Source organism: Sander vitreus, chromosome 7, assembly GCF_031162955.1.
Source record: "Sander vitreus isolate 19-12246 chromosome 7, sanVit1, whole genome shotgun sequence".
In the NCBI taxonomy this organism is placed as follows: domain Eukaryota; kingdom Metazoa; phylum Chordata; class Actinopteri; order Perciformes; family Percidae; genus Sander; species Sander vitreus.
The window spans coordinates 27,954,122-27,981,254 of NC_135861.1; the positions used below are offsets into that span (position 1 = coordinate 27,954,122).

The window sequence follows — 27,133 nt, forward strand, 5'->3', positions numbered from 1 at the left end:
TGTCAGGATCCCACAGTCTCCCCATTGTCCCTGCGGATTCCTCACTTCCGTATCCACTTTTGTCTTCATAAAAGCTCAGTTTTTTGGTTTGACAGAGTACAAAAACTAAAAAACTTATAGTTTTATACATTGTTGGTAGTTCATATACCACACATCAGCTTACAGGCATTTTTCTGTTGTCTGCTAGCAGACGGAATTGGCGACGAGGCACCTTCACGCAATAAAAAGTCAATGGAGAGCGGAAAGCTTTTTTTCCCCCCTCTGGGCATAGCTTTCTGAGTATGAAGCGGTGCGCTCTGTCTTTATGGTCTCATTTCTCTGAAACGGCTGGGCCAATCACAATAAAGCATGACAACAACTGCTTAAAGTGCTAATATGATCCTTTTTGGCTTCATCCCTTTCCTTTATTTTGTTATATATCTTTTTGTGCACGTTATAGCTTTTAATGAAAAAGTCCAAAGTCCACCCCAAAGGGACTTTGCTCCAAACAGCTCTATTGTAGTCCAGCCTTTATTTCTGTGACAAACGTGCGTCACTTTGTAATGCACGTTATAATGCTCGCCTACCTGCTAGCATGGCACGCCCTCATACTCTGCAACTGTCTAGCTAGCAGTCCTTACCTAGCTACTGAGCATGTGCGACTCCCATCAAAGATGGAACAGAAGCGCGATGTCTCACTCTGTAGCTAAAACAGAGAGCTCAACACACAGGGTGAAAAGAAGAGCTACAGCAATGTGCAGTACATCAAATATATGGTGTTTTCTGAAAATTAAACCACATAAACTATTCTGGTTCAACCTCTAAATACAATTATGAACCTGAAAATGAGCATAATATGAGCACTTTAACAAATGACGACAAACTCACGTTGTCAATTTCCTCTGTTCTTTTGGCTAGCTGGAAGCTACGTTGAGCTACTCTTGGACTGAGTGCCTGCACCAGTCTGTCTTTTGCTGTTTGGACAAACCACATATGACAAAACCTGAACAAGGAGTCTCTGAAGACCACTGCTTGGGCTAGCCGTTCCACGCCTGAGCTTAAGCTAGCCACTGATGCCAACTCAAGGTAAGCCCTAAACAACCCACCCACAGCTAGCCTTTTAACATCTTTCCTTTAGTCATTACTGCTTTTCTTTCACAAACATTTTATGTTTGAAAGTGACCGTAGCCGAGACACTTATAAGGAGCCGCTTGCCACACGTAACATAACAGAGCGACATTGCGCCAGAAACAGAGCTGGTTCTGTGATGTCTTTTCTCAGCATAATGTGTAAGACCACTTTCCACGAAAAGCCAGCGTTGCTGCCATATTTCAATAAACCTCTCACATGTACAGAGTGTGCGCCAAGCATCAAAATACCACACAGAGGGGCAAATTGAATTTCAGTGTAAAAAAAATACCAAACTATCAGACCGCTGCTTGCAATGGTTGTTGCGCTGCCACAAATTTATAAACAATTTTAGTCTAAAAGTACTGGAATCCTCCTTTAAAAAACGACACGTTTTAATTGTGGAATGTAAGCCTCCACACAGGCAGACGCTGCTCTTTTTTATTAATCTTGTACGTAGATGAATTGACCGGCCACGACATGGAGCTCACGCAGAACGTAAGCATGGAACCTCTGAACGGTTTTGTCCAGTGACATCTCTGATAATCAGTCCCTCCAGAAAAACGCGATTATGCGATTGCATAATTCAGCCAAAGTCGGCATAGTTATAATATATTTATATATTTTTTCAAATGCGCCACACTTTCGCCGCATAAATTGCCAATTTCCGTGCAAAATATGCAGGGCTTGCATGATTTCATAATCCCCGCATTTTCGTTGCAAAAAAGTCACATATATCTTAGCAGAAAGTTGAAAAATGTTGCGTTTACTTCACACAAGAGCAGCCATTTTCCCCTGTTGCCATGGGAACGTTATGAAGTGACATAATTACGCGACGTGAACATCATCGAAAAGCTGCAAACCCCGCGATGAAGCCATGATGAAACCGCAGTTTTTGCAAGTTCCCGCAATTTCATTGCATAAAATTGCATAAATATCCCGCATATTCCATCGCATTTTTTAAGAAAACGTGCCGCATAATCAAGGATTTTTTTATTTTCTACCCACCCCCCTCAGAAAATTCCCAGTGACTTTTGTGTGTTGATTAGTAGCTATAACCCTGGTTGAAAACACTCACATAGATTGTAATGTATACTTGAACTCACCAGTATCTGAGCGACATATTCAATATAAGCGTCTCTATACGCCATGTATGTCATTTGATACTAAATCTAGAAGAAACAGAAAAATTCAATAGATTCTTACACTGGTGGCATATTGGATGTCCCTCCATATGTTCGTCTCCCTGGAGAGGTCTGATGTCTCAAACAAGTTGTCCAGCACCACCTCCCCGATCATATCATGCCTTGAAAACCGGTCAAAGTCAAAGACGCTCATATGGAGCTTCCTGATCGCCAGCTCGTCATAAGGCACAGGAAACTGGAAGCTCTCATCGAACGTGGGGTTGAGCGTCTTCCGGTGGACGCGAGTCTGGAACTTCTTGCGGTCGGGCAGCAGGTAGACCTTCACGTAAGGGTCAGATGTGCCGCATAAGTCCTTGGCAGGTAGGTCTGCTGCCTTGAGGATGTTGACCATGAGGGCCTCGTTTTCGTAGTCGTACTTGAGAGAGAAGTTAATCCTGCCGCAGTTTTTGCTGCTGCCATTCTTGGACGAATCATCCGATTCCAGGGTCTTCTGTTGGTAGAGCTCTGGCTGGATGCGGCCGATGCTAGTGGGCTTTTCGTCATTGTCCACTACATAGTCATTTCCCAGGTCTAGACTGGTTGATTGCATCTGCCTGGGCAGGTGTCTTTTGAATGAATTGTGCCTGCAGGGTCAGGAAAGAGAGAGAGAGAGAGAGAGAGAGAGAGAGAGAAAGTGACTGACAGGGAATGGCTTCTGGTTTGTGTTGAAGAGCTGTAGTGAAGACGAGCAAGGAAACTCAAAACAGGGAGGTTTTGAATGCAAGGGCCTTGACACACCAAGCTTACCTCAAACAAGTAGTGCTGACAAAGGGTGACGGATTGTATGACCTCATGTCACCTGATGTCTTCTGTTAGGGTTGCAATTGATCGAAAGCAACAGTCAGCGGCTTGTTGAGTTATTTCCTGTGTGAAAGGAAATAACTAGTGGCCTGTGGCCTGTATTTCTATTGTTTTTTTGTTTTTTAAAATGCACTAGTATAGTGCCCGTTGAAAATGTGCCTTGTTTGGATGCAACTCCATTGTATAGCCTACTACTGACTTACAGTGTAGGCTACATCAGAGGAAGACATTTTAGTACTGTATTTACCTGACAGAGAACGCTGCAGAGAGAGGTGTCGTATGATCATTAACCAGCAGAGGTGTTAATTTCCATACAGGTTTAGTGGCTTGACAGTTAACGGCAGGGGCGTAGCACTACATTCTGGGCCCTGTAGAAAGGCATTCTCTATGGGCCCGCATCCACAGCTATTCATTCTAGCATCTTTTTGGGCCCTTCTCACATTTTGGTGACGGTAATGTGTTGTAAGTTAGCAGTAGACGGGTGGGTAAGTCTGATGAAAACTGCTGTGTCTGCCCAGTTCAGCTCTGAGATTTTCTCGCATTGCACAGCGCTGTGAAGGAATAATCTCTAAAAAAAGGATGTTCTGCCTCCGTTTATAAGTGGTGAATGTAGGCTACAACTTAATACCTAGTGTCTGGCTTATATCCAGCAATCATGTAGCTGTAACGTTGGAAGCCCCCCGGTAACCAGTGGTTTGCTGTGTCAGGAGCCGGAATGGAAATGTTTGCTGCTTTAGACCAAGGACCAAAAGATGTGCTTTTTAAAGTCCAGCTGCATAATAAGCAGAATAGAGTCCTAATGGCCACTTATTAACATGGTGAAAACATGCTGTCCTGCTGGTATTACTAGAGCAAAACCTTTTCTTCTTCTTCCCTCTATTCCATTAATTCTCCTGAAGAAGCCATCATATATAATTAGCCTTATGACTTAGAAAGAGATGCCTCTGAGGCAACACAATCTACAGTACGGTTTTCATTATAATTAACTTTGTAGATACCAAATTGCTTACATAGAACATTTCCACCCTCATTAGTGATGTAGGCAATCAAATAAATATGGTGCGCACCCTTTTTCACGTTTGATAAATGGAACTTTAATACTGCATGCCTTTGCGCTTAAACTCTGCCTGTGTGTGTGTGTGTGTGCGCATGCATGCATGCATGCCTGTGTGTATCCCAAAGCATATTTACACGAGTAACCATGTGAGACACACATGGTGTACAGTAGATGACTAACCGAGTGGAGGAAGCCGGCTCAGTGGCTTGCCTCTGCATGCGTTGCGTGCGGCGCAGGAAGTGCTCCCTCATGGAGAGCTGCACATCGGCGGGGATGTCAGGAGATGTATGGCTTATCTTCACTGCCGTCTCCAGGAAACCCATAGAACCCATGGGGTCCTTCACCTTCTCTGTCGCCATGGTGACCGCTGGCTGCTGGGGGCTGGGCAGAAGGAGAGGCGGCTGGAGCAGGCAGTCCTCTGGGTCGCAGGCCGGGGTGGGGGATGGACCGGGGAAATGGGCCTTAGTTCGCCAAGGCACACAGCACAGCTTCCAGGAGACGAATGTAAGAAGGCCCAGTAGAGCCAGGCCGCAGACCACAAACACACCGAGCAAGAGGCCAAAAGAAGCGTCTGGTGGTGAGCCGCGGGGACCAGAAACAGAGGGTCACACAATATGGACAAACAGATGGTGATTACAAGGGTGAGAGGGGGGGGGAGAGAGAGAGAGAAATAGAGAGAGAGAGAAGGTCTATTAGGACATGATACCTCTGGTGCTATATCTGTGGTTTTTATAGACGACTAAGGACAGCGAGCCAAGTTCACCGGGAGATGTGCGTCATAAATATTAAAGTAACCTCCATTAATCTTCAGTTCAGCCAAGGGATAAGGAAAGCATATTAATGTAAACAGAATTCAAATTGGGTATGGTTTGCACTCACGCACATATACAGTACATATACAAAGATAATTTCCTATGAAATTGGAGGTAAAAGCAATTATAGTCTGACAAATGATCAAAACAAAACAATATAATCTTTGAAAAAGATACTAATGGGAATAGAACCAAGGTGTCAGACGCCTTCCTGATGGATTTTAACTATGAAACGGATAAAAGGAGAGCCTGGCACAGTCAAACTCATTTATTTTCCAGCATTTTAAATATGCTTCCTGGGGAACAAGCAGCGTACAAAGACTTGGAGATGACCACAAATGCTGACAAGCACTCTGCAGGGATTCACAGGGACCCATGTGAAAAAGAACAATCACAGAAAACATGCAGTGCTGTAGCTCTTGCTTTTTTTTTGCCTTTTGTGCCTTTTCGCTCCTTTCTTGATTTGAAGTAATTACATGCCTCCACCTGATATTTGGAATATTTTCCCACGCTTTCCGGCCAGGATGGAATTCAATTGCTCTCAATTTTGCTGAGAGTTTTCTTTCCCACACGCCCTGATTGCTCTGATTTATCTACAATAACTCACGCTGAGGAGCGTCTCTGTGGCCTTTCAGAGGATCCCTGATTTCCCATTTCCAGATAACACTTCAGAGGTAGCAGGACGCTGCTTCAAGCCTCATTGAATTAGCTCTTTTCTAATATTTACCCAGCTCAACCTTTTCTCACCTCAGCAAACTATGAGCATATACAAGCGCTGAAACCTGCAGATGGGGTTAGGTTTGTAGAGAATACACGTGATTGATTATTTAGATGGAATGTATCAGATAACGTGAATAAGTATTCAGATGCTTTAGTTAAGAAAAAGTACACGGTGGAATAACAATCACTGGATTATTATTACTTTGACTTGACAAGTCAAAGTCCTGCGTTCAAAATCTTACGCAAATTAAAAAGTATACAACTATTGTACTTTTTTACTTCACTACATTTAACTGACAGCATTAGTAACTAGTTAGTTTGAAGATATGATAAACATGTTCATAAAAAGATAGATAAACACATAATAAGCTTAAAAAATACAACACATTGTAAAGTTTAAACCAGTAGTTCCCCACATTTCTCGCTTATGACGTCATACAAAATAGCACGGTCTAGTCGAGGTCCCTGGTCATGTTTCAGATATGGTCTATGAGTTGTTTGCATTCCCCCTCTAAATCTCTCAGGTGGTTTCATTTAAATTACTGTTTGTGACCCAAATAGGTAAAATTATCCAATATTTGAGAATATCCCAAAAAATGTATAGACATTTGTGTATCAGAACTATCGGAAGTTTTTTCCTCTTTCTGCCACATTGATTATCTCACGACCCCTCAGATTTATCTTGTGACCCTTTGGAAGGGCCCGACCCCTAGGTTTGGAAACCACTGAACTACCTAACTGTATTATAAAGCATGTAGTTAAAACTAGCTCAACCAGCTAAAACGGTAAAATGCTACTTACAGTATGAATTGATGCATCAGTATCATCAATCAAATAATGTCATATATAATAATGTGTTGTTTACAAGAGACCTTTTTCTTCCTTATACTTTTGATACTTTACAGTACATTTCGCTATTAGTACTTTACTTATGCATTTTTAATAAATGTAACATTGTTGTATGGGGTATTTTTTTTACTTAAGTTCAATTGTATTCAATAGTTCAATAGTATCAAATCATAACGAGTTATCTCAAGACACTTTACAGATATATATAATTTACAAAGACCCAACAATTCCCCCAAGAGCAAGCATTTAGTGCAACAGTGGCGAGTTTTAGGCAGAAACTTCGGACAGACCCAGGCTCTTGGTGGGGGGGGCATCTGCCGGTGCCGGTTGGGGGTATGCTAAACAGTGGCAATTATAGTAACAATAAAGATAATGGAACTATGACTAGAAATAATAGTTGTAGCAGTTCAGGGCGTAGCAGGGCGTAGTAGGGCATAGCAGGGCGTAGTAGGGTGCGGGCGGGGCAGGACCACGAAGGCAGCTGCAACCATGATTTAGGTGGCACCCTAATCCAAGGAAAACTGCGAGGTTAAGTAAAGGATATGATTTTGTCTTCCACCACGTAGTAAGTAGAAGTACTTATTTTGCAGCAGAATGGCTCCTTGCAGTAGTTAAAAAGTACAATATTTGCCTCTAAAATATAGTGAAGTATAAGTATAATTCCACCTCCGTTTTTTGATGTCAAATGGTCTTAAATAACTCACATTAATAGTCGTATGACAAACTTTTACTGCTTTTATGTCTAAACTATTCGTAGTTGAGCAAAAGGGGTATAAAAAGAAGAACATTTACCACCTTTCCCCCCAACAAATTAAGAGCTTTCTTGTTAAAGATTCAAACTAAATGGAGCGTCCACTAAGAAGAAATTATAGCTTAGCCAAGCGGTGGACAGGATTTCAAGTCTGGAGGATTTCCGCCTGAGGAGGATTTCTCAGCTGTCCACAGCCCTGGCCTCTCTATGTCATCTGACATTTCACACAGCTCCCCACAAAGCTTCATCTTGACTGGACTGTCGCTCGCAGAGTCTTCATCCGCTGTCATGGCAAATTGAAGCAGATCCTGCTCTGTGGAACCAAAATACAAACGCCCATGGTGACAATCTTTCAAAACAAAATGCCTTGACAGGTTGGAAATGTGTATTGGAGTGTGTAACTTTGGCTTGTTTTATTTTTTTTCACTGCAACAGCACCCTTCAAGGTATTGACAAGCTATATATATATATATATATATAATTTATTTATTTATTTTTAGCTTTGACACTGTGCCCGCCCAGACAAAATCAAGATAATTCTTTGTCTTACTTCTATTTGGTAGATAATCATGCTAAACCTTTTGGAACCATAAAGCTTTGGGGATGGAAGCAGGAAGTATATGTTGCTATAAATGCAGCTAATTATGCTGTGGGCCACGTTGTTTTAGCATGTATATTCCTTTACATTTTGGCAAATTGGCACCATTAAAAGTATGCCGAATTAGGTATTAGCTGTTCCTGTTTGCAATGTTTGTATGAATGTATGGATAATTACCGCTGGATTCATTTAAAACTGAAGGAATCTTGAAAACGTGATGATTCTCAGGCAAGTTCTAGGTTTGTAAGATACATATTTTTTTTATATTCCTAAGCAGATTTATGGATGTTTATTCACAATAAATCAGGGATAATGAGGTCCCAATTGAGGAGTTATGACTCAGAGAAGGAGTGTGATTTCTGACATAAATTACTATCGGGTGATAAGGGTTTTTAAAGCACCTTAACAGCCTCCATGAGATGTGCGTCACAGCCTCTGCTGCAGCGCTAACTGCTGACCATGTTGGTAAACGGGCCAAATGAGTGGGCCAAACCATAGTAAACAACTTCCTGTTGTTTTTACTGTAGAACATCTGCATGCACCTGTCTCTTTCACATCTGTATCTTTGCATAAAGCAGGGTGTCCGCAGGGTTTTAAAAAGTATTAAAAGGCAGTAAATCAAATTAGTAAAAAATAAGGCCATTAAAGGGTATGAAAAGGTATTAATCGCCATTTTACGAGGTATTTATTTTTTGAATAATTTTTTTGCAAACTATGAGTTGTCCATTTGTTTTATTATGTCTATTTAAGTTGATCTTGTTTGTGTGATATTATATCTTATCCCGCATCGGCTGATAGCCTATCTTAGCCTGACAAGCCAGACCCACATCAAGATGTTGGGTCTGGGAACACACCATTGGCAAGGCTCAATCCTGATCAATCAAATTCCCTCTGCACGCAATAGGATAGCGCTACAACCAACCAGAATAATGAAGAAGGTAGATTAAACTTTTGCCGTATCCGGTCGGCAAAACTGCGGATGAAACATTTTGTGTGCTGAACTGGATGACTAGTGGCTGCTGAACGTCAAGCTCCTTAACAGCTCTAATAGCTAGTCTACCTAGACAAACATGGGCAAATGCAAATTTTCCTATAAATGGCTAGAGGGCCTGACCGGCAGGCTTACTGTTCGGTTTGTAAAAAAAACCAATCAGTATAACTTGGATGGGGGTTAACGCTCTTCGGTCGCATATGCAATGTACCAGCCATAAATCTGGAATACGCGGAGAACAGTTATCAATCTCCAGTTTCTGTGCTGCTGCTACCGTTAGGCCTACACCACTGCAAACCAGTGCCACCGTCCAAACCAACGTTACGGCCACAGCATCGCCTACGGCAGACCTCCGGGTGACGATGGGCGCCACACAAACACTGCACGCGGAGGTTCTGTGGTGTCTGTACACTGCGGTCAAACGCCACTCTTTGAACGCCAATGAAGGGATTTGTGAGCTTTTTAAAGCAAGCAAGCAATCTATTCTGTTGACTTTCCCTAGCTGCATTGTTCTATTGGCAAGAAGGTGTAGTTTTATAAATCAAACATGTTGCCGTATAAACCTGCAACTCAGTGGCGTGTTGGTTTTAAATAAATATTGAGAAGGCATTAAAAATGGTATTAAAAGGTATTGAATTTACCTCCAGGATTTCTGTATATACCCTGATAAAGTGAACCTGCCTTAAAATCCTCTTGCAGACATGAGTCACATCACAGCTGCAACATTACTTTTGTAACCTTTGTGTGTATGGCAGATGCAATAATTGATAAAGGTAGAAAAAGAATAAAAATTGTGATTTAAAAAATATATATATATATATTTTGACCTTATGATGGTTTTAATGACAATCACAGCAGCTGGCATCAGTCTAGTTCGGTTTGATAAGGTTAATGAGCGAACCCAAGCCATGCCATAGTCATTTCATTTATAATGACTGCAAAAATAGAAGTGTTAATTTCCTTCTCTTACCTTCTAGTGTTGAGTAGGCGAGACCAACTGTATGCAGAGAACTAATGATGCAGAGATAGTGGGACGGAAAGAGAGACTCGTGAAACGTAAGAGAGTGATTGATTGAAAAGCTATTGTTCTTCCTCTCCAGACAGATAGGTAATGGGGCAGAGCTGTGTGAACATATTCACTCCCTCAGGACCTGACAGCGTGAGACTACTAGACTGACCGCGGGGTTTATCACACAATTAATGATCACACCCACGCTATGAAACAGTGGACTATCATTATCCTGCAGTCAATCAATCAATCAATCAATCAAAGGGTATTTTCGATTCCTTTTTTTTAATGCTGAAAACTCTTTCTTTCACAATCTATACTTCAGAGTATAGATTATATAGAATATATTGGTTTTTTTTATCGGCATTGTGATATCAACTGTCGCAATATACACATCGCAAAAGGCTGTGGCATATCGCAAAGACATTTTTTTTGTGTAAGTTGAAGGAAAATATCAGAAAACTTCTCTTTTAAAATGTAAATGTCCTTTTTAGTGGCGCCTTTTAGATTCAAATCAGTGTTCCATTTGTTGAATTAAAGAACGTTGGAAATGATTTCCTTTCATTTTTATAAAATTCAACAAGCAGTTTGCTGTACTAGCGCAGAATACTGAAAGCAGCAAAAATGCAGAACTGAGTTCACTCTTATATTTGTTTATTTATCGCAATATCGTTATCGCGATATTCGGCAACATTATCGCATATCGCACGTTTTCCTCATACCGTGCAGCCCTATTTCAGAGGCTAAATCAATCTCACTGTAACGCTCCTCCAGCAGGATTTGGGGCCAGGTGCAAAGGGCAAGGAAGTGAGGCACCGCTGTGTGAAAGACGGGTATTACATTTAAAAAAATGAAATAATAAAACCGCTTAGGTGAGCAGGGGGACTTGCGTGGATGCAGTGACAGCTCCGGCGCTCCAAAAACGTTGTGGCATGCTTACCCTTTCCCACAAGCTGAACCACATCCAACTCTGCAGCAAGCAACCGGTGGCTCTACGCTCCCCGCTGCCACTTTGCGTGTTCCGGTATACAATCTCTGTTTGATTCATGTCCTGAAGTTTCTTGCTCATGCTGCCTAGTCTCACCAAAACGGAGCTTGGCTCGACATTATCAGGGTGTTTCTCAGAGTGCACAAAATGCAATCAAGGTTTATTTTGAAGTCGAGTCGAAGAGCAAAGTGAAGCCCGAGGGGCTTTTATTTATGTATTTATTTTTGTCAAGCGCTAACCTGGTTTCCATAGTAACCAGGCCATTAGAGAGGATATGTGCTCTCTCTGTTTGCGGCCATGAATTGACACTCTTCATTCTTCGGAAGGAAAAGTCCATTCCACCGCAAATGGTACACACACATCATAGAGACAGCAAAATGCTGTCTGTACGTTCCTTTACACAAGCTGCAGTCTGCAGTGTGATGGGGAGACACTATATAGGCTTTGATACACTAAGGTGAAGCCAGTGGTTTTATTGTCATATAAGGGACTGTACACAAATTACAAGTGGAAAAGGTTATGTAATTTGTCTTTTTTTTTAAGATTTGTTATAAAAATCAAGGATCAAATAGTTAGTTTTGAGAAAAACTGAATACAGTGGATCTTTATGGGTATAATTGATTACTCATGGATAACGAGGACAACCACCTTCCACAGTGAGGAAAAATTAAAGTGAGAAAAAAAACAAAGTATAAAATAATATAATCCAGTAAGTTCAGCATGTCACGTTGGGCTCAGTTCACTCATTCAGTGGCAGTTTATTTAGCAGCTCTCAAATAAAAAAACCATGTTGGTTTATGTTTTCCTTGAATTTGGGTTAGCATGCTAATTACATTTTTAATGTATTACAATTGACTGATCAAATCCCCTGGAGCAGTGCTTTTTTTAAATTCCCTTTTACAAAACCAAAAACGCGAACAAAAGTCTTAGTAAGAGATTAATTTTTGTTTATCGGATTTAACGTAAGCTGCCAGCATTAGCATGCCCTGTTAACTAGCTTATTGCCTACAGTCGTAACCTAGCATTTTTTTCTAAGTGGCACGTTAACTAAATAACTAAAACTAAATTATTTTGAGGGTTTACACGTTTCGTTAGAAAATACTTATGTTAGAAGAGATACAAATTGCATTTTTTTTTTTTTACTTATAATGTAATAATATAATAATGTACTATAATACTTTGGTCAACTAGCTTAACGATCAGTTGGTGGCTGTGTGAGAATTATTTGTACCTTTTTAGTTATAATGATGAAATGACTTCAATTGATCAATTGAATATTGTTTTTTGTTTTTTTCGATCCAAAGAAATAATTAACTCTTCGGAGGGCTTTGCTTATTTAAAGAATGAAACATAAGATCCAGCACCCCAATCATTTCCATACAGTCCCTAACTAGCTCTCAGCGATCAATAGCAATGAAACGACTGCTGTGTCGTTAGTCTCACTTTGCCAGACCCTCCTCCAAAGCACGCTTAAGTAGTGTCTGGCTACTCCACATAGCATTCGGGGACGGGAGTAAAACATGCTCTGGTTTAATGGCGTTTCTTTGAACCAATCAGAATTGTCGTGGGCGGTGCTAAGCTCCGCACAGAGCAGCTGCAAAATAGTCGTGCGAGAGAAAACTCCGATTGGACAGATAGTCTAGCTAGCCGTCTGGATTTACCCTGCAGAGATCTGAGGAACAGTTAACCATAGTCCTCAGAAATCCACCAAATTTAAAATTCCAACACAAAGAAAGTGGTAGGAAACTGAATACATGCATCCGGCAGAATTTCCTGCGGCACCGGAGCAATCCCGGGAAGTGGAACGTCAAGGATATATAGACTACTGTGTCTGTGGCACTGTTGGCTTGAGTTACCTAAAGGCCAATGTCTAAAGATGGAGGTGAGTGCTGGTGCTGTCTGTTCCCTGTAGCCCACAATTACTCATGCTCTCTGCCTATCAAACATGACATCTGATATTTCCGCAGGGAAAAGAAAAGCACAGCAAAAAACATGCAAAATGTCTGCGAGCAACAATTTCTGACAAGAAAGATAGTTTAGAAGTTAACTTTCTGTGATTTTATTTCCTTATGACATTTAAATCTTATGACAAATTAATATCTTTCTTCCAAAAAAAAAAAAAAAAAGATTGTTTCCGAGGACATACTTTTTTGTGCAACAGTGGTAATGGTAAATTGTAAGGTAAAAGTAACTTCAGCCCAAACATTTAAATGTGATGCCCCTTTCCCACTGGCCAAAACACCCACTTACACCCACTAACAGAGAGAGAGAGAGAGGTGAACGCAGAGCAAATGGAGGAGAGTTTAAAGTTAGAAGAAGACTGGGTTTTCCCTACCGTAAGACTAAGGTGTAGCACCCAAGCTGTTTTCGGCAGCATCTAAGCCGAATTAATGTAAAATCACTGTGAGAATCAAAACAAACTAAATGATACTCAGATGAAATAATTGTAGTTGGTCCCTCTTGGACTTCTTTAGCAAGTTTTGTCTTTATGCTTTTTGAGTGTTATTTATTTAGTATCTGCTCTAGCTTTTCCAACGTCTCAGACACAGATATGGTCTATATCTTTTTTACATTTTCTTGAGGGAGGACCCCTAAACCCCTCAGCCAAATATGCACACCTAAGTCTTCCACAAACCCAGGGAAAACACTGGAAGAAGACATCAAGTAAATGTACAGCAGAGTTTGCAGTTTTCGGAAAGCTGTAGCAGGTAAAGTTGACACATTCCGGCACGTTGGTGACATCAGAAGTTGGCACAACAGGGAAAAAAAACTGGACAGGCATACTGGCAATGGTAAAGGAGTTTATCTATAGGCTTTTTTTAGCGGGTTTACCCGTGTTTAAAAACCCTGCATATACACACACACACATTTTGGTGGAAAAAAAGGGTCTAACACTTTTTCCGCACATATGCGGATATTTATAAAAAGAGATATTGTGGCCTTTCGTCCAAACACAAACTGAATTTTAGGTTTAAGGTGCCACATTTCGGTTTCACACCTTGGGCCGTGTACCAGAAAGATGTTAAATAAATAGTTAAAATATTCAGCTACTGGGCGTAGCCTGGGTAGCTCACCTGGTAGAGCGTGCGGCGGTCTTTTGTTGCATGTCATTCCCCCCCTCTCGCTCCCCTTTCATGTCTTCAGCTGTCCTATACAAATAAAGGCCTAAAATGCCCAAAAAATATATTTTTTTTAATAATAATTTGTAGCTACTATTGTTTTACTATTGTTTGATTTGCTAATACCGCCAAAGGAAAATAAGATCACTAGGCATGCTCAGAATATTCTTTCTGACATATCGTTGACGTAGCCTTTTTCACCACGTAGTGGCCCGGCGAGCTTTTGGAGTCGTTTTTGCGTTCTAGTGTGGATGGAGATTTGTAAAACAAAGCTTGTGTGGATTCAGTTTCTTTTGTAAACCGATGGGAAAAATTAGCCTGGTCCTACCAGACTCTGGTACATTTCATTTGTACAGAGAGTCAGACCACTCTCCGTTGACAAGTGTTAACTTCCTTGAAGGCGGGTACTCTGTTGAAGTTAAAAACTACTGGATCTGCCCAGAGCCACTCTGGATCTGCCATAACCATTCGCTAACGTTTGGTCGTGACGTCGGCTAGCGTTCGCCTTAGCTAACTCCTTCACCACTAACGGAGCGAGCTGGAAAATCAAACGTTTCCCGAACTCCGTGGCCACCAACAAAACTCAGCAAAGATTGCTCGGGCTTTAACTTCTGGATATTCGGCAGCGTTGCCACAACGGACCGAATGGCTTCGCTTGCATCTTTCTCCGCCGCCATTACGGAGCTGCAACTCAAACTAGGGCATGACCTCAACGTCATCGTTCTCAGCCACTCCCTCTGTTCGCTGATTGGACCGGTAAAGATTTGACCGGAGAAAACCCAAGAATATACCGCAAACACAGACGTAGTACTGAGGGGAAAAGAAAATTGAGCCGTAGGAGTAAGTACGTAGGAGGGCAGAGCCAGGCTAGGGGAAAAATATCCATTTTCAAAAGAATCCATATACCTGTAGACCGGACCTAAGAGGATCATGTGCAGTTGACTTAGAAATGGTTCCAATTTCCAGAGAAAATAAAACCGCTTCAGGAAAAGTACACACTTCAGACGCCGGGGAATGACATTTCATGAAATTGTAAAAGTGCGTAAACTTTGCACAACTGCTTTCAGCACAGAGGAGGCTTTGTAGTTTACTACAATCTAATAAAATTGTATATGTTTCCGGAACACACTTGTTTCTAAGCTGTGAGTAGTGGCTTTCCTGTCTTCTGTCCCTAAGGGGGGAAATAATGCGCTTTAATCTTGATGTGGGTACCTCAGCCGTTTTTGGATTTCTGTATCCCATGGTGTCTTTTTCAGAGCAATCAGAAAATCCCATAATCCCCCCAAGATCCCCAAATCCTAAAGCCCTACCACGCGAAGAGGAGTGTAGACTGCAGCAGATCAGCCAGAGGTGTGAAGAGGAATTTGAGGCTGTGTGGAGAAAAACATTATACTTTCACACCACGCCAAGGAGAAATCCTCTAAATTAGGCTCCAAAAATGCACGTTTTAGTAATTATGCTTACCTAAAATATTTAGAATGTCATTGCCCATTGTTGATCGCTTTAATTTAAAGTTCATCTGTGTGTAGAAGTACAAGTTTTATTGATTAATATAGTGAGTAAACACTGAAAGTAGCAGGAATGAAAAACGAGGTTACTTAAAGTTGTAAATATACCCTTACAGAGTAAACCTCCATCCAGAGTACTCAGCTGGCAGTAAAGATAAAAGCGCAAGAACCTTTTAAAGACACAATTTGTTTTTCCATTTTGTGAACTCAGCAGCCTTAAGCAGAAAAACAGAATATAGGGTATTACGTCACATGCAACAGTGCAGACAAAAGATTTGGGGGATGTCGTTCTGGTTGACGGCTCTAACCCGCAAGGCCAAGATATACTGTGTATTGTTCATACAATGTGCCGGTGCTCACATTCAATAATCCACCCAGGAGAGACTCTCAGAGACTCCTCCACAAGTGTGAAGTTAATCAAAGTGCACTCCCTCTTTCCCTGCATGTCGTCAAATCCTCCTCCTCCTCCTCCTCCTACACTGAGTACGTACGTAGCATTCCAGTATCACTGCGACTATGACATTATTCCGAATGGGATACTTGTCATTTAAACAGCATATTCTGGTTGGATATTCCGAATAAGGCCTTTTTTTTTGTTTTGAATATAGCGTTTTCCGATTAAGACGTGGGATATGCTGGTATTATTCAGCTTTTAGGAGCATTCTTTGGACATGTATACTAGGGCTGGGACGATATGCTTTTGTCCCAATTCGATTCCTTCACAATACATGGGTGCCGATTCAATTTGTATTGCGATTTTCTTTTCCTTCTTTAACAAAAACAACAAAAACAAAAGTTGAATAATGCACTTCTAGAGACAAAATATCATGAGACATTTCTAAAAACACATGTCAGTCGGTGTCTGACATTTCTATTCATTTGTAGAAGAAGGAGTTCATTTTCTGCATGTTCTGCTTTCGCTCCGTTTTGCTGGAAACTGATATGATGTAGTCGCCATCAGCGGTACCGTATAAACAGGAAATATTTAGGTGAATCATTGGTAAAAAAAAAAATTGGTAATGGGGAAAATAATCGATTAAAAAAATCGTCGCGAAAAAAAAAATCACGATACATACGCTTTCTGATTCCCCGCCCCTAATGTTTATAAGTGCATTCGGAATATGCGTCTGTTTTGGCTCTCTGTGCGTTGATGGTTGTTGTACACAAACCAAGCAGCCTACAGTTTGCAGGGCTGCAGCAGAGATGCATAGCCAAAAGAAAAGAAGGAGAAACAGACCTACTTTCAAACAAAAAGACTTGGATATCAACAGGTTTTTGGATATGCGCAAACATCGCAACTCCGGCCTTTTTTAAGAAGGTGTTTGAAGTAATGACAGAGGGAGGGAGGTGGTTTTCGCATGGTCAGACAAGTCTGCCACAGGTGGAAAACTTTCAAATAAATCCTATTTTCCACGGCTGCATGTAAACAGGAATACAACTGGAATTTTCCTTTTCAATAGCCACGTAAACAGCTTATTCAGAGTATTGTCTTTTTCAGAATAAGAGCAAAAACCGGAATAGTATAATAATGTATAATGTGAACGTAATCACTGTTATCTAATAAAAAAAAAATATTAAAAGTTGGAATATTAAACTCACTACAAAATTCAATATATTTTGGCCTGAGCACATTTATCGTAGTGTCAAATGTGGTTTGATTGCTGTGTTCTGCGGCCAATCAGAAGCCACGGGGGGAACCTCTCGCGGAGCTGTGGTTGCTGAGTTGGGTCCGGCATTAGCATCTGGTCATATCACATAATTAACCTGCATGTTGACCAGGAGCTCCTATCTCTGTCGCACAGCTTTGAGCTGCCAGGTTGCCATGGGGGCTGTTTGCAGAGAGTACATGCTGGAATAGATTGCAAAGGTGTGTTCAAGAGAAAATTTCTGTTGCAGTTAACCTTACCTATGACAGATATACTGCAAAATAAATCCATTACTCATTAGCACTAAATGACACTGTGACGTTCCTGCGGAAAACCTCAAACTTAACATTGATTTACTGCATTCTAGCGCTATTAAACTGCCCCTCTTTTAACTTGTATCTTTTAAAACGTAATCACTGATGACATTTAATAGCACCTTAAAAATCAATCATTTGCAGCACCTTTTTGATAGATGAATAATGTGAATTATTATGAAAAATAATGCATATACCGAACTTTTAAACATTTTAATGGTAAGTGTGTGTTTATATAGTCAAATTAACACTTGATCCTTTTGTATCATTGGACACCAAACAAATGTTATTTCATCGACAACATGTCAAAAGCAGCAAACTACACACTAAAACTAACTACAACTTAAAATTCAAACTACAACTAAGTTCCTTAGGCTTTCTCTACTCCGTTAAATACTATTTTGCATCAGTAATCTATGTAAATAAAGGAGTAAAACAGGTAACTATATTTAGAATTGTGATTAATTCAGAAAGATGTTAAGTTCAACTCTATTTTATTTATTTGAAGTATAAATTAGTATTTCAAGCAGTGCCGAGTCAGATTTTTATGAGCAAAGAAACACCATCAGGTCTCAGTTCGGTTGCCCATGAGACGCTACACTTGTCTTGTTTACCCAAATAATAAAGCTGCTATGTGACTGGTGGGAAATCATCTTCTCCATCCTCATGAAGTACAAAAATAAATGCATATTTAAAAACTGTCTCCTCAACAGCATTAAGAGAACTTCTGCCCAGGATAAGTCTGGTGATATTCTACATTTTTCTTTTTGTCAACAAATCCCATGAAAAGACCAAAACCAGCAATGAGTTCTATTACCCAGTATGTCCGTGTAGCTAAAGCCTGATGTATCTTTTTCCTCCATTGTTAACTAAAAACTATTATTAACACATCAATGAGCCACACTGTTACACTGCGTGACGTCTTCCTGCATCACAATGAGCATGAGCACCGTTGCTGCCAGGGAATCGGCTTATGTCGCTGTACCACGATCTCGGCATTACTGTGATCTCCCCGTTCCTCATTTTACTTCTCGACAACATTGATCTGTAAATCGTGGCCTCTTATCCATCCCCTTCTCCAACTGCAAAACCAAAGGTGATCGCGCCTTTGCTGTTTTAGCCCCCAACCCTCCGAAATCATCTTCCCAAACTATCAGATTTGCTTTATCTTTAAGTGGCTTTTAAAAACCCATCTTTCTATGCAATGCTTTTTATCGATCTTCATCCCTTTCTCATGTTTTGGTTTGTTTTAGTTTGATCGGTCTCATATTGTGCTATATATTGTTGTATAGTTATATATATATTTTAATAGTCTGTGTGTGAAACACTTTGTAACTGTGTTTTAAAAAGTGCTATATAAGTAAAGCTTTACTTACTGACTTGGCCACACACCCATTGAAAGTAAAAAATAATGTACGTAGTATCATCTATTGGTTTGTGGACTGCCTGTTTTGAAGCCGTGAGTTTGCATTTTGGCTGTTGCCATCTTGGTATATTGGAGCCAGAAGAAAGACCATATTTGGACAAAAGGGTGGAGCTGGGGAGGATGACGCGTCAAAGCCAGTGTTGTGTACGGTTTCAATCGCTAAACGCTAAAGAGGGAGAGTCGCAGATTTTCAACCCTTCTAACGCGAATTTTGCAGACGGGTAAACGCTGACGCCCGGGTACTGGTGCCGTTCATCTGCATGTATGGCAGTACACAGAGCTGGATGAAAATCAACAGACTTTCCCTTTAAGTTACCAGCTAACGCTGGTGCTGGCTAGCTAGCTTGGTTAGCTAACGCTAACAAGACATTTTTTTGGCGACCAGAATGTTCTAATTAACTTTGGTGATGTGAAAACACAGTGAGAGGGTCAAAGTTTAAGATGAAAACATGGACAACAGCCAAAAACAAGTTCATGGCTATTTTAATGTACTCAGTGCCATGGTTAGCATTGCTAAGCCTCAGCTATGCTTGACAGGTTAGCTTCTAGCCACTAAAGTATCCCCTGCTTTATCATCTATTTTAAAATAAATGGGACCATAATTAACAAAATGAACGTGCATACACATACATGCTGTATTGAAGAAGACTTAAACTCATTGTGAAAATGTTTGAGGTAATAAATTGAGGCAGAAATAGGGTCATTTCCCCATAGATTTCTATGGAAACAGACTTCATTATGAAGCCAGTGGAGTCGCCCCTGCTGGAAATTAGATAGAATGCAGGTTAAAGGCACTTCCTCATTGGCTTCACTTTTTAGCCTTGGAAGCTGCCGCTTGCCACAAACTGAGCTAACGCTATAGGGTTGGCTTTATTTGATATGGTACTGTCAGTCTGGTACAGTGAGTCTGGGGCTTTGCTAGCTTATTCCAGTTGGTTATCCAGGCTTGCGTACTAAACGCCCATCCACCATCCTGTCCTCTACACCCTTACAATCCTGGAACTGAACATTGGCATTGGACGTAAATCACGAGATGCAGAATTGTCCGATACGGACTTACTGCCTGTAGGGATACTGGGCTGAGACAAACACACCTGTTGAGCTTCATCCCTCCCTTGGGCATTAAGTTGGGTTCGGACAGTGCGCTGACAGAAAAAGGTCTTTCTCTATAGTTATGAACTCCTGATCTTGAGACACCTCGTCATTGCTCTCGCTCTCCACAGCAGCCCGAGTCCATTAGGTAACATGCCATTCGCACAGCCCACAGACAAGTGGTACGTCTGCATCCTGCCTGATCCATCATCCTCCACAGCCTCATCCTCACAGAGTCGCTCCGTCATCCTGTAGCTAATGAATTTTTACTGTACAGAGAGTTCAAAATATAATATCCAATATAAGGTCGTATGATTTGTTTTGTATGAGATGTGAGGGAAAAGAATATCATAAACCAGCCAGAGTTTGAATCTCTATAATACAAGAAACTCCTGAGACCAGTGGAGCAGGTGGACTGCATGATGCTATCAAATAATAAAGGCTGGAAATGTACGACTTTACAAGGGTGGAGAACCTTTTTCCTCAGTTCGGTTCAGCTCGGTTCCTGTTTTTAATGAATTCATTTTTGTCGATTTAGGGGTGGATGGAATAATGGGGCCGGGGGGTTATGTGTGTGTGTGTGTGTGTGTGTGTGTGTGTGTGTGTGTGTGTGGGTGGGGGGGGTGTATTGTATGAAGCACAAAGTGTATGAAAGTGTATGAAAAGTGCTATATAAATAATGTCTGATTGATTGATTGGTTTTATTAACTTGGCCCATGCTTTCTGCATGCCACTATAAGGATGTTTTAATTTGCAGAGGTATCACAATAAAACTAACAGGCTTCAATCTGGCCCCTTGTAAAAATAGCTTAAGCTCATTTTCAGTCTCAGTAATTTTCACCACCAGGGATTTGAAATGGATGTGCTACATCCATTACAGACAGAAGTTACAGCCGCCCGGTATTGCTCGATGAAAGCCTTTGCTCCAGTCAAAATGCTTCATTGCCCTGAAATATGGCACTGTTAATCATGTCAAATAAATTATGACTAGCAGCAGCCACCATGTCCCGTGCGTAGAGAGGGTGGGAGTGATGTGGAGGTAGTGGGAAGACACTATAGCTTCTTAATGTCTCTGATTAGGTTTAGGGAAAAATATATGTGGAAGAAACATAATTGAAATGGTAATATGTTTGGCACTTCAGAGCCTATTTAATGTTTAATTGTTTACCAGAGGCTGTGAGGGCAATGGATATTTAATAGAGTTTGTTTAGAAGACAGAGTGAAGCAATACATATTTGCATTACATAATACTAATATGAATTATTATTGCTGTTATTGGTAGTAGAAAATACATTTGAAGCTAACTTAGCATAAATACTGTAGGCAGAGGGAAACAGCTAGCCTGGCTCTGCCCAAAGGTAACTGGTATCTGCCTTCCAGCACCTCCAATATGTTTTTTTTTTTTTGTTTAATCTGTAGATAAATCAAAGTGTAGACACAATAATTTGGTGTTTAAAACTGCAAATGTCATTTTTCCATTTTGGATTTTGTACACAATAAACAAACAAATTAGGACATGTTATTTAGTGAGCTTTAGAGGGGCTGGGAGCTTCTTTTTTTTTTTCTTTTCGGAGAGAGCCAGGATACATTTTCCCCCTGCTGCCAGCTGTAGCTTCATATATTTTCCTTACAGACACAAGTGATTTCTCATCCAACTCTCAGCTAGAAAGCGAATACACTTATTTGCCAACATGTCAAACTATAATCTCTGTGATATTTGTCTTCATATCTAATTTCACCCATCCATCCCAAGTTAAATTTTTCAATGACACACTCAAACTGTAATACTGTAATAAAACTGCCACCACATCAGATTTCTTTGTGGGGGCAGGACCTTGGTTTGGCCTGACCTTTGGCCTTTGGCCTTGGGGCTCCGAATGATGGCAGCAAACAACAAGTCAGCATGAGGAAATGATGCATGCATCACTCTGTTGACTCCGTTGAATTAACCGAGGCCTGACATTTGGGACCCACGTGTTCAGAAGCCGGTTGCCTCATGACGCATTATAGCTCCACTGATAACATGAAAAATGGCAAGCAGAAAGCGTTTTATCATGAGGGAGAGTTATAAAAGGAACTCCAGCACTGCTCAACAACCAGCAGGGCTTTAGCAGCTGAATCCACTCATGTCTCCTCTCTATACTTACGTTGACTTGAACCATCAGATCTGGATAAATGATTATCGATCGTCCAGATGTAGCTCGGAAGCTCTCTGCATTGTACATGGTAGTGGTGTTGCGTATATTGTTTTAACCTGAAACGAGAACTACTCTACATTTAAAGGGAAGCAATGAATTAATCATTGATTCATCTTGTTCGCCATATTTTCTGTGAGGCCTCTTTTTTTATATATATGTTTAGTCCAGCTCCCAAACAAACACCCATTAAAGCAATTGTCTCTGCTGTTAGACATTCTGGGATGCAACCTCCAACGCTGAATGTCCTTATCGACTTTTTGCGTTGAAGAAACCTAAATTTATACTCTTCCGTATACCGGACAAAAGGTGAAAGAGTGCCTTTAGGGTGTTTTGGTATTAGATACTACTGGTGGTGTTTTGGGGGGAAGAGTTCACAGTGTTCAACAGTAACGTCAGGTTGTGATGAGAGCTTTGGTTTATAGCTGCAACGTGACTTACAGTAAGAAGCAATGCCTGAAGCTTAATGAAATGAAGGCGTTCAAGGGCGCCTTCACACCTACAGTTCGGTAGACTCTGTATGATTCGGGTGATGAAGTTGCATTTTTCATTTGGTTTGGATAGCGTTCACACTGCACTTTGTCAAACGCACCAAACACTGTAAACAAATGTCCCGCTGTCGAAACGGTCGCTGGTCTGTTGGCCAGAATATCCGAGTGAAACTCGCCATCTGGTCTCAGAAATAATGGAGCAGCACAACATTTGTAACGTCTTGGGTTTTCTGGTTTTGCTTCAGTGTTTTTAATATTCTAATAAAAGGCGAGCCATGTGAGCAGCTGACAGACAGCGAGTGAAGGAGAGATGAGAGAGAGATGATGATGATGTGTTGTTACACAGACGACCAGTGATGTATGGTCATATTAGGTTATGGACTTGAAGGTGATTATCCCTTAAATAAGTCCGTAAATATGGTGTTACCCGGATTTTCCACCTGGCACGTCTGTGGTGCGTGTTGGTTTTTTCCCGGCCTCCGCCATGCGACCATACCACACCGGGGGCGTCTCAGAAGCGAAGCGTCTTGCCTGCCCGATTCACAGTTTTTGTTGTCTCTACAAGTACTTTACAGAACAGTCGCGTGTTTATTAAGCTAGTATCTACCTTCCACTCTAAGCACTCCTGTAATTGAACTCCATGCCTTCTCTTTTCTGGTGTTGTCCTTATAAAAAAGATCTGTGATGTCTATTATGTAGAGAGTCGTTTTGTGCACGCTTCCGGGACACGCCGGGTGGTGGAATATCAAGCATTGACTTGAATGGCCGCGATTGTTCGCGGGGGCCACGGAGCCTCTTAAAACGCAGCGCTGACGCGTGCGGTGGAAAATAGGGTTACGGTTAAAACTGCATGCTGGTAAATGCATAATTTTTGGTTCACTTCCTGTAGTTGGGTGGGATTGCGTTCTCACCTAAAGTAAACCAATCTCTAGAGCACTTGGAAGTGAACGGAGAGACCCCCATTTTCAAGCGGACCAGAGTTTGGTTGTTTGGCCCACACCAGAGTTCGAATGAGCTATTACCCCCCCCCCTCCCCCAAACGAACCGGACTATCCATCGGAACACACCACGGTTCGGTTAAAACGCACCAAGCAGCTCAGGTGTGAAAGCCACCTAAGCTCTCTGCCACTCATGACTTGGATTTCATGATATTTTGTATGCATTTTATTTTTTATTTGACTTGCAGGTTTAGATAGAAGCAATTAGTTAGTGTTAAGTAGTATTAGTTATAAGTAATTATGGAGCACTTTCATCAATAATTAGTTGAGAAGATGTATGAAAATGTGGCTAATAGGGATGGGGTCTGAAAGCATTTTATAGAAACTGAATCCCTTATCAAATCCTTTTAGGTAGTTTGTTTGGAGGGAAACAATGACATATTTAGAGCTGAAAGATAAGTCAGGAAAAACAGAACAATAATCTGCAGCTATTTTAATAATCAATTAATTGTTTCTGTAATTATCCAAGCAAAAATGCCAAATATTCTCTGTTGTAGTCACTGCTTTATTTTTTTTATTTTTCTTTAGAGGTATCAGACCTTAACGTTGTGTGAAACACTATCTTATATGATAGTAAACTGAAAATCATCAGGTTACTGAGTGTGTCGGAAAAAACTAGCAATTTGATGGCATACCGTATTTTCCGGACTATAAGTCGCTCCGGACTATAAGTCTCATCAGTCAAAAAATGCGTCATGAAGAGGAAAAAAACATATATAAGTCGCACTGGACTATAAGTCGCATTCATTTAGAAATTTATTTCACAAAATCCAAGACCAAGAACAGACATTTAATTTGGAAAGGCAAATTATTAAACTACACAATAGCACACAGAACAACATGAGTTATTTCCCTGCCTGTTGTTAGTGCACTTTGGTGAAGTGTATTCACACTTTGGAGCTTGGTCTAAGTTAAAGCGTAACTCTCGCCAAAATGCAACCTAGGGTCTTTTTGTGAATGTACCCGAGTCAAACTTTCGTTTAAAAGCATATTTAAATCTTTTAAGATGTACCGTATTTTAGTTTTTTGGTCAAATGGCCTTTTGAATGGGAGTAATAGGGGCACTTTTATGCTAGCCTCAAAATAGCTATTTTTAAAACACTAAAAAGGCTCGACACAACATGAGACTTTGCTCCAAGTATGACCAGGGGCTCTACACCTTAACTACACCGGTGCACAAGGGATATACTAAATCTGTGGCTACTTGTTTTGATATTGACTCGTTTTGACTGCCGAGGTGGTAGTGGCCGGAAACAACAAGAGCTACGGTGAGTTGTTCAAAACCTCTCTTTTTAGTAAACTCTGGGTACACAAACAATGTTCTCAATGCTGGAGTTAAGGTGTAGAGCCCCTGGTCATACTTGGAGCAAGGTTTCATGTTGTGTCGAGCCTTCTTAGTGTTTTAAAAATAGCTATTTTGAGGCTAGCATAAAAGTGCCCCTATTACTCCCATTCAAAAGGCCATTTGACCAAAAAAATGAAAATACGGTACATCTTAAAAGTGACGCTTCCGTTCTAAATATGCTATTAAACTAAAGTTTGACTCGGGTACATTCACAAAAAGACCCTAGGTTGCATTTTGGTGAGAGTTACGCTTTAAGGCAGTCGGTCACGTTCATTCAGTCAACTGTGTCGCTGAGTTAGCACTAGTGATAGGGGCCTATTATCGGGCCGTTTTTTTGTCAGTTTGCAGATTATCTGTATCGCGATTTAATTTGCCTGATAACCGATAAAGTTAATGAATTAAGTGGGCCTCTTTGGCTCCGCTCCAGCTCTGGGTCTGTCCCTCTGCTTCGGTTTCACTCACCACTGAGTCTGACTTAAAGGAACACGCCGACTTATTGGGACTTTAGCTTATTCACCGTAACCCTCCAGAGTTAGACAAGTCGATACATACCCTTCTCATCTCCTGACGCCCCCACCGCTAGCCTGGTTAGCACAGATCCTGGAGGCCAGGTAATAAGTGACAAAATAACGCCAACATGTTCCTGTTTACATGTTGTGATTTGTATAGTCACAGCGTGTACAAATAACAAGGTCATATGAGATACAGCCATCTTCTAACCGTATACAAACTGAGAACTATATTCTCAGAAAGGCGAAGCACTGCTACTCTCTGCTACTTGGGCGGAGTGATTTGCTAGCAGCGCCTGAAGCCCTGTGGTGATGAGCAGAGAGTTCGCCTGGAGTTCACTCAGAGTTGGAATAATAGAGTCAACAGTTACTAGATAGTAAAAGCATAGTGACCTTGTTATTTGTACACCCTGTGACTATACAAATCACATGTAAACAGGAACATGTTGGCGTTATTTTGTCACTTATTGGGAGCAGTAGGCTAGTTGGAACCGGTTACCTCCAGGATCTGTGCTAGGCTAAGCTAGCGCTGGGGGCGTCAGACAGAGTTACAGCACACACATAGATGAGAAGGGTATGTATGGAATTATCTAACTCTGGGGGTTACGGTGAATAAGCTAAAGTCCCAATAAGTCGGCGTGTTCCTTTTAAATGTCCCGCCCACAACACTATGTGACCATCTTTTACTGGGTATTATGTTAAAAGTTTCTCATTTTAAAATGATAGCTTGAAGCATTTAAACTGTGTAAATGCATATCGGTTCCAAAAATCGGTTATCGGTTACGTTAACTACTAATAATCGGTTTCGGCCTTTAAAAACCTGTGTCGGCCGATCCCTTGTTAGCGCGTCTTAGTATATACCTAAGAAGAGGGTGTGAATAAAAAAAAGTTGATTTAAATCTGGTATTTTACCAAAATGGAACCGGCTATGCGAACCCTACTTGCGAAACAGCTATTTGCATTTGAGTAGCAGCTATGCCCTGCAGAGCTTTTTCTCTCTCTAAAAATGTAGAGATGGAGCATTTGGCCAACTCATGAACAGGATTCTCCTCCCAGGTGCTTCATCTAACAATAGCTACAGGTGTGTTTATTGTCAGTATACTGTACGTGGTCTTGTTTACCAGAGCGATATTGTTTCCTCTCAGGGACGAGCGGGGTATTGATCCAGGGCACAGGGCTGTCAAAATTCAGCCCAATTTTGTATTGTATTGAAAACAAATTGTGCCTTGAGGGATCCGTCAGAGAGCTCAGCATTATCTCAACTCACCCTTTCCCAGCTCTGTGCTTTGTAGTTTCATCCCACCGCTGTGCACTTATTGTTCACACGCTAAGCTCCCACGCAGGGACATTTTACAGTCCAGCCTTGGTGAGTGACATTTTAACAAGAAGTCATAAAACATGTCACAGGAGAGAGGGAAGAAAACAAATGCCATAGTCCCTGAATCCTCTCACAAAGGAAAAGCAAAAACGCCCCCTGCAGCTATCCTGATCACACACAATCATGTCAGTGGCACACACACACACACTCTCACTCACACACACTCACACACACACACACACACACGCATGCATGCATGCATGCACTCAGTCACATGCGCTTTGTAACACATCCAGAGCAGAACC

The 27,133-nt window shown here is 41.1% G+C and overlaps 1 protein-coding gene across 2 annotated transcripts in view; it reads right to left on the reverse strand.

Annotated features, from left to right (window-relative positions):
* The window catches only part of syt6a (synaptotagmin VIa), a 78,219-nt gene that overhangs the window by 16,900 nt on the left and 34,186 nt on the right, over positions 1 to 27,133 (reverse strand). The window contains exons 3-5 of one of the 2 annotated variants that reach the window (XM_078254049.1): positions 8,422 to 8,425; positions 4,330 to 4,720; positions 2,314 to 2,875 (exon numbers count right to left, since the gene is read on the reverse strand). In XM_078254049.1, coding sequence (XP_078110175.1) covers positions 2,314 to 2,875; positions 4,330 to 4,720; positions 8,422 to 8,425 — 957 coding nt within the window. The remainder of the gene's footprint in view (positions 1 to 2,313; positions 2,876 to 4,329; positions 4,721 to 8,421; positions 8,426 to 27,133) is intronic. The other variant, XM_078254048.1, reaches the window with a different exon arrangement.